The following is a 13329-nucleotide window of genomic DNA, read 5'->3' as shown; positions in this document are numbered from 1 at the left end:
TGGATGTGCACTTGAAATGCCATAGCATACAAGGCTACGGGCCAAATGCTGGAATATGGGATTAGATTAGGCAGGGCTTGATGGCCGGCGCGGACACGATGGGCCGAAGGGCCTCTATCCGTGCTGTATTACTCTATGACTCTATGACTCTATGTTCATGAGTCAGAATTACTACAAACGTCACTCATGCACTTCTTGACCCTGTCACATCTCGTCTCTTTTTTAGGAGGAACCTTTTGTTATGGTGTCAGAAAACGTACTGGGAAGAACAAAGAAATACTACGGATTCTCTATCGATGTCCTGGATGCCTTGTCAAGTTACCTGGGCTTCAAATATGAAATCTACGTGGCTCCTGATTACAAGTTTGGGAGCCAGCAACCCGATGGAAACTGGAATGGACTGATTGGAGAACTCGCCTTCAAGGTCTGTCTCTTCCTTTGTTTGCTATAACCCCGTTAATGTTTCCCGTCTGTACTTTTTCTATTATTCTGACTTTCAGTCACAACGACCTTTCAAATTTGGCAATTGAGCTTGAAGCTAGTCAACACCAACAGAATGACAGACTTCTCGCTCTCTTGTTTGTAAGTGCCTTTTGTAAATTGAGGAAAGCTAACTCAATTTGACGCAGGGGTATGGTAGTGTACTGGTTAAGTTACTGGACTAGAAATCCAGAGGTGCTGGATTAAATAATCCAGAGAATATGACTTCAAATCCCACCATGGTACTTTGAGAATCTCAATTCAGTTCTCAAAAAAAATCTGGAAATTTTAGCTGTTATCCGTAAAAGTGACCATGAAGCTGTCGTTATAAGACACAACTGGCCTGGGCACACTCGATCCTGACAATGGGTGTTCATGAATGCAAGTTCTTTCTTTTACGAGCATCGAGTGTTGTTTGGCTTTGATATAAAAGCGGGTTTGGAAGAGCTACACAAACTGTCGCTCACATTTGCCATTTAGATGTTTTAATTATTCATAGTCTTTTTTTAAAAACATTTTATTCCTTTGGGATACCTAGGAAAATCATGAAATATGAATTCGGAAAAAGGCACACCTTGTTTCAGAATATTTCAAATGAAGCTATCCGTCTATGTCTCCAAGCCCCACGTCTCCCTCATTAATCAAACGGAAGTCTCACCCCCCCGTCTGTATATGCATTGAAGAGACGATTCAGTGATCCAACGCTCCCTGGGGTGGAATACCACGGGCTGGGCACCCCCAGTTAATGGATAGCAAAATACTGTAGATGCTAGAAATCCGAAATAACAACAGAAAATGCTGGAAAAACTCAGCAGGCCAGGCAACATCCGTGGAGAGAAAATAGAGTCAACGTTTCGGGTGAACCCTTTGTCAAGACTCAAGACAGTCTTGACAAAGGGTTTGACCTGAAACGTTGACTCTATTTTCTCTCCATGGATGTTGCCTGGCCTGCTGAGTTTTTCCAGCATTTTCAGTTGTTATTTCCCAGTTAATGGACACTCATTCCACACCAGAACCAGTCCTTGCTGGAAGAACCTGATCGTGGAATTTCCCTTTTACTGCATAATTAGGGGGGGGTGAATGTCCACGGAAGTCTTCTGCTCCTCCAAGGTATCCTTGGTGGAATAGTCGGAGAAACCCCAGAAAAACAGCGTCAACTTTTTGATTTATTTTTTATTCGTTCCTGGGATGTGGGCATTTATTGTCCATCCCTAATTGACCTTGAATGGCTTGCTCGGCCATTTCAGAGGGCAGTTAAGAGTCAACCACATTGCTGTGGGTCTGGAGTCTATATATAGGCCCAGGCTTGGTAAGGACAGCAGATTTTTCCTTCCCTAAAGGACATTAGTGAACCAGGTGGGTTTTTAACAACAATCTGGTGGTTTCATGGTCACTATTACTGAAACTAGCTTTTTATTCCAAATTTATTTAATTAACTGAATTTAAATTTCCCAAGCTGCAGCAGTGGGATTTGAACTTTTACTCTCTGGATCATTAGTCCAGGCCTCTGGATTATTACTCCAGTAACATTACCACTATGCCAGCGTTCCTTTTTATCCAATGAATAGACTTCACGCACATTACATGATCCGTTTTACCACTGTCGCCTATCTGCCTCTGCTAAAATGCCCAGCGACAAATCACACCCCATAAACCAGTCCTATTCAATTTGGCACTTTAAAATCCTCCACCTACCCTGTCTGAGAATTTGTTGCTGCTTTTCTCTGGTCTGACTGCCACTTTCACTCTATCTTGCCCTTTCTATAACTTTTTTTTTATTCATTGATGGGATGTGGGCGTCGCTGGCTGGCTAGGCCTGCATTTAGTGCCCATCCCTAATTGCCCTTGAGAAGATGGTGGTGAGCCGCCTTCTTGAACCGCTGCAGTCCATATGGTGTAGGTACACCCACAATGCTGTTAGGAAGGGAGTTCCAGGATTTTGGCCCAGCGACAGTGAAGGAACGGCGATACAGGTCCAAGTCAGGATGGTGTGTGGCTTAGAGGGGAACTTGTAGGTGGTGGTGTTCCCATGCGTCTGCTGCCCTTGTCCTTCTAAGCGGTAGAGGTCGCGGGTTTGGAAGGTGCTGTTGAAGGAGCTTTGGTGAGTTGCTGCAGTGCATCTTGTAGATGGTACACACTGCAGCCACAGTGCGCCGGTGGTGGAGGGAGTGAATGTTGAAGGTGGTGGATGGAGTGCCAATCAAGCGGGCTGCTTTATCCTGAATGGTGTCGAGCTTCTTGAGTGTTGTTGGAGCTGCACTCATCCAGGCAAGTGGAGAGTATTCCATCACACTCCTGACTTGTGCCTTGTAAATGGTGGAAAGGCTTTGGGGAGTCAGGAGGTGAGACACTCGCCGCAGAATTCCCAGCCTCTGGCCTGCTCTTGTAGCCACAGTATTTATATGGCTGGTCCAGTTCAGTTTCTGATCAATGGTAACCCCCAGGATGTTGATAGTGGGGGATTCAGCGATGGTAACGCCATTGAATGTCAAGGGGAGATGGTTAGAGTCTCGCTTGTTGGAGATGGTCATTGCCTGGCACTTGTGTGGTGTGAATGTTACTTGCCACTTGTCAGCCCAAGTCTGAATGTTGTCCAGGTCTTGCTGCATATGGACACGGACTGCGTCAGTATCTGACGAGTCTCGAATGGTGCTGAACAGCGTGCAATCATCAGCGAACATCCCCACTTCTGACCTTATGATGGAGGGAAGGTCATTGATGAAACCACTGAAGATGGTTGGGCCTAGGACACTGCCCTGAGGAACTCCTGCAGTGATGTCATGTGATTGAGATGAATGACCTCCAACAACCACAGCCAACTTCCTTTGTGCTAGGTATGATTCCAACCAATAGAGAGTTTTCCCCTTGATTCCCATTGACTTCAGTTTTGCTAGGGCTCCTTGATGCCACAACTCGATCAAATGCTGCCTTGATGTCAAGGGCAGTCACTCTCACCTCACCTCTTGAGTTCAGCTCTTTTGTCCATGTTTGGACCAAGGCTGTAATGAGGTCAGCAGCTGAGTGGCCCTGGCGGAACCCAAACTGGGCGTCAGTTAGCAGGTTATTGCTGAGTAAGTGCCACTTGATAGCACTGTCGACGACACCTTCCATCACTTTGCTGATGATTGAGAGTAGATTGATGGGACGGTAATTGGCCGGGTCGGATTTGTCCTGCTTTTTGTAGACAGGACATACTTGGGCAATTTTCCACATTGCCGGGTAGATGCCAGTGTTGTAGCTGTACTGGAACAGCTTGGCTAGGGGCGCAGCTAGTTCTGGAGCACAAGTCTTCAGTACTATTGCCGGAATGTTGTCAGGGCCGCTATGGAAGGTTCCATTGCTGATGCTCCCCCTTCTGTCAGATCTAATACAGCATCTTCTATGGACTTGCGTTCTAAACCTTGGCTTCTCAATTAAAAAGAAAGACTCGTTAAACTTCTTTACCCAGACAGTGATGAGAATGTGGAACTTGCTACCACATGGAGTGGTTGAGGTGAATAGCGTAGATACATTTGAGGGAAAAAAAGAAGGACTAGCATTTATACAGTGCGCTTCACGACCACCGGACATCCCAAAGCGCTTTACAGCCAATTAAGTACTTTTTGAAATAAAAACAGAAAATGCTGGAAATACTCAAGGGGTCAGGCAGCCTCGGTGGAGAGAGAAACAGAGTTAACGTTTCAGGTCGATGACCCTTCGTCAGAGCTTTTTGAAGTATTGCTGAAAATGTAGCTTGTTGAAGTTAAAGGCAACATAGTGGAGATGGACCGAGTCGATCATGGCCTTATACCATCGCACAAATGTAGTAATTATTCTACAATAAAACTGCTGTTTTTAAAAAAAATAAAATGGCCCCCCTTGGAGTAGGCCATTGAGCTCTTCGATCCTGCTCCACCATTCAATCAAATCATGGCTGATCTGTACCTCATTTACCTTCCTTAGCTCCGTATCCCCTGATACTCTTAAGATATTAAGGGATATGGGGAGAGACGGGTCTATGGAGTTAGGTCACAGATCAGCCATGATCTCATTGAATGGCAGAACAGGCTCGAGGAGCTCAATGGCACACGAACATACGAATTAGGAGCAGGAGCAGGCCATACGGCCTCTCGAGCCTGCTCTGCCATTCAATAAGATCAAGGCTGATCCGATTACTCCACATTCCCGCCTGCCCCCGATAACCTTTCACCCCTTGCTTACCAAGAACCTTATCTACCTCTACCTTAAAAATATTCAAAGACTGCTTCCACCGCCCTCTGAGGAAGAGAGTTCCAAAGACTCACAACCCTCTGTGAGAAAAAATTTCCCCTCATCTCTGTCTTAAATGGGCGACCCCTCATTTTTAAACAGTGACCCCTTGTTCGATATTCTCCCACAAGAGGAAACATCCTCTCCACATCCACCCTGTCCAGAACCCTCAGGATCTTATATGTTTCAATCAAGTCACCTCTTATTCTTCTAAACTCCAGCGGATACAAGCCTAGCCTGTCCAACCTTTCCTCATAAGACAACCCGCCCATTCCAGGTATTAGTCTAGTAAACCTTCTCTGAACTGCTTCCAATGCATTTACATCCTTCCTTAAATAAGGAGACCAATACTCTACACAGTACTCCAGGTGTGGTCTCACCAATGCCCTGTACAACTGAAGCATAACCTCCCTACTTTTGTATTCAATTCCCCTCGCAATAAACGATAACATTCTATTAGCTTTCCTAATTACTTGCTGTACCTGCATACTAACCTCTTGTGATTGATGCACTAGCACACCCAGATCCCTCTGCATCTCAGAGCTCTGCAATCTCTCACCATTTAGATAATATGCTTTTTTATTCTTCCTGCCAAAATGGACAACTTCACATTTTCCCACATTATACTCCATTTGCCAAACCTTTGCCCACTCACTTAACCTATCTATATCCCTTTGTAGCCTCCTTATGTTCTCTTTACTTTCCTACCTATCTGTGTCATCAGCAAATTTAGCAACCATACCTTCGGTCCCTTCATCCAAGTCATTTATATAAATTGGAAAATGTTGAGGCCCCAGCACTGATCCCTGTGGCACACCACTTGTTACATCTTGCCAATCAGAAAATGGCCCATTTATCCCTACTCTCTGTTTCCTGTTAGCTAGCCAATCTCCTATCCATGCCAATATGTTACCCCCTACACCATGAGCTTTTATTTTCCGCAATAACCTTTGATGTGGCACCTTATCAAATGCCTTCTGGAAATCTAAGTACAGTACATCCACCGGTTCCCCTTTATCCACAGCACATGTTACTTCCTCAAAGAACTCCAATAAATTAGTTAAACATGATTTCCCTTTCACAAAACCACGTTGACTCTGCCTGTTGATTTTGAACTTTTCTAAGTGCCCTGCTATAATATCTTTAATAATAGCTTCTAACATCTTCCCCATGACAGATATTAAGCTAACTGGCCTGTAGTTTCCTGCTATCTGTCTCCCTCCTTTTTTGAATAAAGGAGTTACATTCATTATTTTCCAATCTAATGGAACCTTCCCCAAATCATGGGAATTTTGGAAAATTAAAACCAGCGCATTAACTATTTCACTAGCCACTTCTTTTAAGACCCTAGGATGAAGTCCATCAGGACCCGGGGACTTGTCAGCCCACAATTGCTCAGTACCCTTCCCTGGTGATTATAATTTTCTTGAGTACCTCCCTCCCTTCCATTTCCTGATTTACAGCTATTTCTGGGATGTTACTTGTATCCTCTATAGTGAAGACCGATGCCAAATATCTGTTCAATTCAATTGCCATCTCCTTATTTTCCATTATTACTTCCCCAGACTCACTTTTTATAGGACCAACGCTCACTTTGTTAACTTTTCTTTTTTAAATATCTATAGAAACTCCTATTATCTGTTTTTATATTTCTAGCTAGCTTTCTCTCGTACTCTAATTTTTCTCTCCTTATTAATTTTTTAGTCATTCTTTGCTGTTTTTTATATTCTGTCCAATCTTCTGACCTGCCACCCATCTTTGCACAATTATATGCTTTTTCTTTAAGTTTAATACTATCTTTAACTTTTTTAGTTAACCACGGATGGTGGGTCCTCCCCTTGGAATTTTTCTTTCTTGTTGGAATGTATATATTCTGTGTATTTTGAAATATCCCCTTAAATGTCTGCCACTGCAACTCTATTGACCTGTCCCTTAACCTTTGCCAGTTTACTTTAGCTAGCCAACAAAGGCCAACATACCATTTGCTTTCCTAATTGCTTGCTGTACCTGCATGTTAACTTTCAGTGATGCGTGTACAAGGACACCCAGGTCCCTCTGAACACCAACATTTTTCAACCTCTCACCATTTAAAAAATATTCTGCTTTTCTATTTTTCCTACCAAAGTGGATAACTTCACATTTCTCCACGTTTTATATTCCATTTGCCATGTTCTTGCCCACTCACTTAGCCTTGTCTATATCCCCTTGTAGCCTCCTTTGCATCCTCCTCAGAACTTGCATTCCCACCCAGCTTTCTATCATCAGCAAAACTTGGATAGATTACATTTGGTCCCCTCATCCAAATGTAGTTCCAGATGGACTCAATTTGGATTTTCTTTCTCCAAATATTCAAATATTGGCCTCATTTTTCATGTCAAACTAGTCATCAATACGCATGACCCTTCAAGCTTAGCTTCGTAAGGTAAATATTTTCAATGACAGGTGAAAACTTGAAGAAAATCCTACTTTTTTAATGAAGTATGTCGTGCGTACAGATTATATATTCATAATTATCATGTATTTCCCTCACATGGTTACATCAGTTCATTTGCAAGATCATTTGTATTGCATTATTAATCACTTTATTACTCTATGCTTCAGTACTTTTTGCATGATTAACTTTGCTGGAAATAATAAATAACAGATTTAACGAATAGATTGTTAGAAAGCAGCCATCTAGGCTCATTCAAGAAACATTCAGGCACAATAATGAAACTGTTTCAATCATGGATTAAAGTGCTGATCATTAAATCTTTATATAAATGGCCTTTGTTTTGTGCTCGAGTTAATGTGATCCAGGGAAGTTAAAGAATTGAGAGGTTAGAGTCCATCAACGCCTCAATTTGAAAGCTCTAATCCTTGTGTTCAAATCTCTCCATAGCCTCGCTCCGTGCTATCTCTTTAGCCTCCCCCAGCCCTAAAGCCCTCCGCGATCTCTGCGCTGCCCCAACTCTAGCCTTTACGTTTCCCCCGCTTCCTTCACCCCACCTGCGGCCGTGCCTGCGGCCGTCTAAGCCCTAAGCTCTCGAATTCCCTCCCTAAACTTCTCGCCCTCTCTCGATCCTCCTTTAAGAACCTCCTCAATAACTAACTCTTTGATCAAGCGTTTGGTCCCCTGTGTCAAATTTTGTCTGATAACCGCTCCTGTGAAAGGCCTTGGGTTGTTTTACATAGAAACATAGAAACATAGAAGATAGGAGCAGGAGTCGGCCATTCAGCCCCTCGAGCCTGTTCCGCCATTTAATGAGATCATAGCTGATCATCCAAATTCAGTACCCTGTCCCTGCTTTCTCCCCATACCCCTTGATCCCTTTAGCCTTAAGAAATATATCCAACTCCTTCTTGCATATATTTAATGAATTGGCCTCTACTGCCTTCTGTGGTAGAGAATTCCACAGGTTCACCACTCTCTGGGTGAAGAAATTCCTCCTCATTTCTGTCCTAAATGGCCTACCCTTTATCCTTAGACTGTGACCCCTGGTTCTGGACTCCCCGACCATCGGGAACATCCTTCCTGCATCTAGTCTGTCCAGTCCTGTCAGAATTTTATAAGTTTCAATGAGATCCCCTCTCATTCTTCTAAACTCCAGCAAGTACAAGCCCAATCGACCCAATCTCTCCTCATACGTCATTCCTGCCATCCCAGGTATTAGCCTGGTGAATCTTTGCTGAACTCCTTCCATGGCAAGAACATCCTTCCTCAGATAAGGCAACCAAAACTGCACACAATACTCAAGATGTGGTCTTTTACTATGTTAAAGGTGCCATTGTTGTTGTCATTAGCAAGTAGATTGGAGAACAAGAGGGGGAGATAAAAGCCTGCTCCCTCTCACTTATTATTAACGACCCTTTTTGAAATAAATTTACAGAGAGCAGACGTGGGAATCTCCGCCTTGACCATCACACCGGAGCGGGAGAGCGTCGTAGACTTCACCACCCGTTACATGGATTACTCGGTGGGATTCCTTCTGAAGAAGGTGGAGAAGACCGTCGACATGTTTGCCTGTCTGGCGCCGTTTGATTTTTCTCTGTGGGCGTGCATCGCCGGCACGGTGATACTGGTGGGCCTGCTGGTGTATCTGTTGAACTGGCTGAACCCTCCGAGGCTGCAGATGGGCTCCGTCACCTCCACCACCTTGTACAACTCCATGTGGTTTGTCTACGGCTCCTTTGTTCAGCAAGGTAAGAGACTGCTGCATTGTCACCTCGCTTACCTCTTTGCCGCCATTTTGATTCACTGCCGTGAGACGAGCCTTTGCACGCTTATATTGCAAGCCCAAACACCCAGTCCAAATCAGGATGACCTGAGCTGAACACAATGGCCACGGATTTGCGGTCAGCGGCAAAGCAAAGACGTCCGCCACTGGACCCGATGCAAGCTGCCCACAAAGATCTCGCAATCTCTGTGACGAGAAGTTCGGCTTTTGCGGCGTTCAGCTGCAATCAGTGTAGTGTAGAGGGAATCCCCTAGTGCGCGCTGCTGTGATGTCAACACAATGCAGAATTCTCACGGACCGGGAACCAGGAAATGAAGAAGCTCCTTATATTCTGACTTTTTAAAAATGTTACAGAGAGCAAAACAAAGATTGGGGATCTCACATTGGGGAAAAGGTACATCTGAGCTTAAGATGAACAAACTTTAAAAAAAATATACAGGGAGAAATTCGGTATCGCCCCGTTTGGGGCACAATTATCGGCCGGGCGCTAAGTTTAGCGCCTGGGGCTAATTATCGCCTCCAACTGCAAACTTGGCTTCTATCGCCCCTGGAGGTGATTGGAGCGCTAAATCAGACGCTACACACCTCTCTTAAGGCGCTAACGCCGAGGAGCAAGGCGCTACCTCAGAGCGCTGGCGAAGCTCATGTGATGTCAGCCAGCAATGGAACACAGACACACTGGCGCCGGCCAGTTCTTAAAGGGGAGGGTCGATCTTGCTCTCCATCCACACCCTGCTCATTGCAGCCTTCAATCTCAGCCTGGAGAGACCTGTACATCAAATCTGCTGGAAAGAACAATGGAGAGGCCCAGGGAAAGAGCTCAGAGTGTAGCCCCTATAGTCTCTTCTAAATTGATACAAGGAAGGTCAAATCAAAATGAACCTGCAAAGTGCTGCTCAGTACCCAAAACTCCTTCACACAGCGTTGAATCTCTCCAGAAGTCTCTCTCTCTCTCTCTCTCAGAATTCATGGCGCAAAAATGTCGTTGACAAAAAAAGGCAGGAAGCAGCCGCCTTTAAATAGCGCTCCCCCAGTCCCTTCCCGACTGCAAAACGCTCCCCTCAACCTGTCATTGCGAGTGGCAGGCGGAAAGGTGGGGGGCGCGACTCAATATCCGGTCCGGGGCATTACCGGGGCGTTGCACGCTCGACTGACGTCACAATCTGCGGGCGCAGGAGATCGTGGCGGTAGTGTTTAGCGCTGCCGCAAAATGTCTGGTCAATTTCGTGAGCGGCGCAAACATCACCGCGCCTGGGCGCTGGTTGCTTTGCGCCCTATTAGCGCCCTCTTAGGGTGCTAAAGGGAGGCACTAAGCAATCAAATTTTTCCCCATAACATTTTTTTTTAAGTTTCTTAAAAATTGCAATTTTCATCATTATGGAGAAATTTGAGACACCACAAAATTAAAATTAGATTTTCAGGGCCGTAATGTTTGTTTATCAGTCAATACTCTGTTAAAACCCTAGTTACACCTAATCCAAAAGGGTCTAACTTTTAATGGGATATTTAACAGCGATATTACCACGGAAAAGCCCAAGTTTTCGTCAGTTTCCCTGATTACACCGATTGCCAGCTGTTGGGGGAGAGGGTCCACAGCGCAGCCAGTGTCGGAGCAGTGAATGACTAATCGCAACTTCAGGATTTCCGCGTTAGGATGCGCAGACGCTACATCCTGATGTTGCGGTCAGTTTCAAAAGGGGTAAGAACAGCAAACGCCGTTAGTTCGCTGAAATTACCCACCGCAAATTCCGGCCAATCTCTTTGACTATAATAAATCAAAAATAGAAAATGTCGGAAAACACTCAGCAGGACGGGCAGCCTCTGTGGAGAGTGAAATAGAGTTAATATTTCAGGTCGATGACCTTTCGTCAGAACCGACCAACGAAAGGTCATCAACTTGAAACGTTAATTATGTTTCTCTCTCCGCAGATGCTGCCTGACATATTAACCTTTGCATTCCTTGCAATTAAAAAAACAGGTTTCTGTGAAACTATCAACGAGTTTTGAAGCTTTGGGGTAGGGTCTTGTTCAGGTGAGCTCCCCGTTTATCAGCTACACTGATCATGAGGCAATGCGGTCCTGTGATATCACAGGTTTCACCACGAGCTTGTAAAGGAACAATAGCGATGATGAGACAAAGACAATAGCAAAGAGACTGGTGCCCAAACACTGCTGCTCACTTCAAGTTCCACCTCCCTGATTTACAAGACTTTTTTAATTAATTCACGGGATGTGGGTGTCGCTGACAAGGCCAGCATTTATTGCCCATCCCTAGTTGCCCTTGAGAAGGTGGTGGTGAGCCGTCTTCTTGAACTGCTGCAGTCCGTGTGGTGAAGGTGCTCCCACAGTGCTGTTAGGGAGGGAGTTCCAGGATTTTGACCCAGCGACGATGAAGGAACGGTGATATATTTCCAAGCCAGGATGATGTGTGACTTGGAGGGGAACTTGGAGGTGATTGCAAGAAACTTCTTGTGAGCAAAGCACGGCTGTTGAAACACAAAGCTGCTTAAGTGATGCAAAGTGCCCCATTTTTCTAATACTCCATTAACTTTCCTTGCCTCCCCTGTACCTCTAACAACAACAACAACTTGCATTTATATAGCGCATTTCATATAGTAAAACGTCCCAAGGTGCTTCCCAGGAGAGCTATCAAACAAAATTTGATACGGAGTAGAATGGGCCTGTACTCTCTGGAGTTTAGAAGAATGAGAGGTGATCTCATTGAAACATACAAGATTCTGAGGGGGATTGACAGGGTAGATGCTGAGATGCTGTTTCCCCTGGCTGGAGAGTCTAGAACTAGGGGCATAGTCTCAGGATAAGGGGTCGGCCATTGAGGACTGAGATGAGGAGAAATTTCTTCACTCAGAGGGTGGTGAATCTTTGGAATTCTCTACCCCAGAGGGCTGTGAAGGCTCAGTCGTTGAGTATATTCAAGACAGAGATCAATAGATTTTTGGATACTAAGGGAATCGAGGAATATGGGGATAGGGCGGGAAGTGGAGGTGAGGTCGAAGATCAGTCATGATCTTATTGAATGGCGGAGCAGGCTCGAGGGGCCATGTGGCCGACTCCTGCTCTTAATTCTTACGAGTCACACGAGGAAATATTAGGGCAGGTGAGCAAGTGCAGAGCCAGGGAAATGGGAGGAGGATGAAAGAACAAAGGTCTGTGATACATTGGAGGGCAGGAGTGATTAAAAAAGGGTGTGTGGTGCGAGGCAAAAGGGGGCGGTAATGCGACAAGTAAAGAAACAAAAGATGGGTCTAGAGAAAGCGTAAACGGTTACAGCAGAATCAGTACCAGAAACTAATACAAAAGCAAAACACTGCGGATGCTGGAAATCTGAAATAAAAACAGAAAATGCTGGAAATACTCAGCAGCTCAGGCAGCATCTGTGGAACCTGCTGTCCAAATAATGGCAGCGGCGGTTATGATCAAAAGTTGTTGAACTCAATGTTGAGGCCGGAAGGCTGTAAAGAGCCTAATCGAAGGATGAGGTGCTGTCCCTCGAGCTTACATTGAGCTTCATTGGAACGGCATAGGAGGCCGAGGTCAGAGTGGGAGGGGAGTGGTGAAATAATCTCTTCGGCTTCCTTCTTGCAGCTGCCCAGTTTCAGTTCATCCGCCGTTAGTTTACCCACTCAGCACGTGCGCTGAATTTTCCTTTCCCACACCAACAACAAAAGGGCAGCAGTTTCGCACCAGTCACTTCAACCAGTCTGATTGTGTCTGCCTCTGGTTCAGTGGGCAGCACCCTCGCCTCTGAGTCAGAAGGTTGTGGGTTCAAGTCCCCACTCCAGACGCTTGAGCACGGTAAATCTAGGCTGACACTCCAGTGCAGTCCTGAGGGAGTGCTGCACTGTCGGAGGTGCCGTCTTTCAGATGAGGTGTTAAACGTGGTCCCATCACATCGACGTCGTAACCAAGAAGGCATGCCAACGCCTGTTCTTCCTCAGGAGACTGAAGAAATTTGGAATGGCCCCCCAGATTCTCACCAACTTCTACCGGTGCACCATCGAGAGTATCCTGTCCGGCTGCATCACTACTTGGTATGGCAACTGCACCGCCACAGACCGCAAGGCTCTACAGATGGTGGTGAAAGCTGCACAACATACTATTGGAATTAAACTACCTGCTGTGCAGGATATCTACCCCAAGAGGTGCCGGGGGAAGGCCCTGAGAATCATCAAAGACGCGAGCCACCCCAGCCACAACCTCTTCGCCCTGCTCCCGTCCGGTAAGAGATACCAAAGCATACGGTCTCATACCAGCAGGTTTCAAAACAGCTTCTACCCCCAGGCCATAAGACTCATGAACGAATAATTTATTATTATTTATTACTGTTGTTTTATTTATTATTACTGTATTTGTATTAGTATTT

General features: G+C 45.3%; 1 protein-coding gene across 1 annotated transcript in view; it reads left to right on the top strand.

Moving 5' to 3' along the window:
- The window catches only part of LOC147122548 (glutamate receptor ionotropic, delta-2-like), a 1303876-nt gene that overhangs the window by 1007144 nt on the left and 283403 nt on the right, over positions 1 to 13329 (top strand). The window contains 2 exon segments of the mRNA XM_086006579.1: positions 227 to 424; positions 8598 to 8910. Coding sequence (XP_085862705.1) covers positions 227 to 424; positions 8598 to 8910 — 511 coding nt within the window.

The sequence above is a fragment of the Somniosus microcephalus genome, chromosome 2 (assembly GCF_052327205.1).
Source record: "Somniosus microcephalus isolate GS21.2 chromosome 2, FLI_Smic_1.0, whole genome shotgun sequence".
Classification (NCBI taxonomy): Eukaryota; Metazoa; Chordata; class Chondrichthyes; order Squaliformes; family Somniosidae; genus Somniosus; species Somniosus microcephalus.
This window is presented reverse-complemented; position numbering and strand designations above follow the sequence as displayed.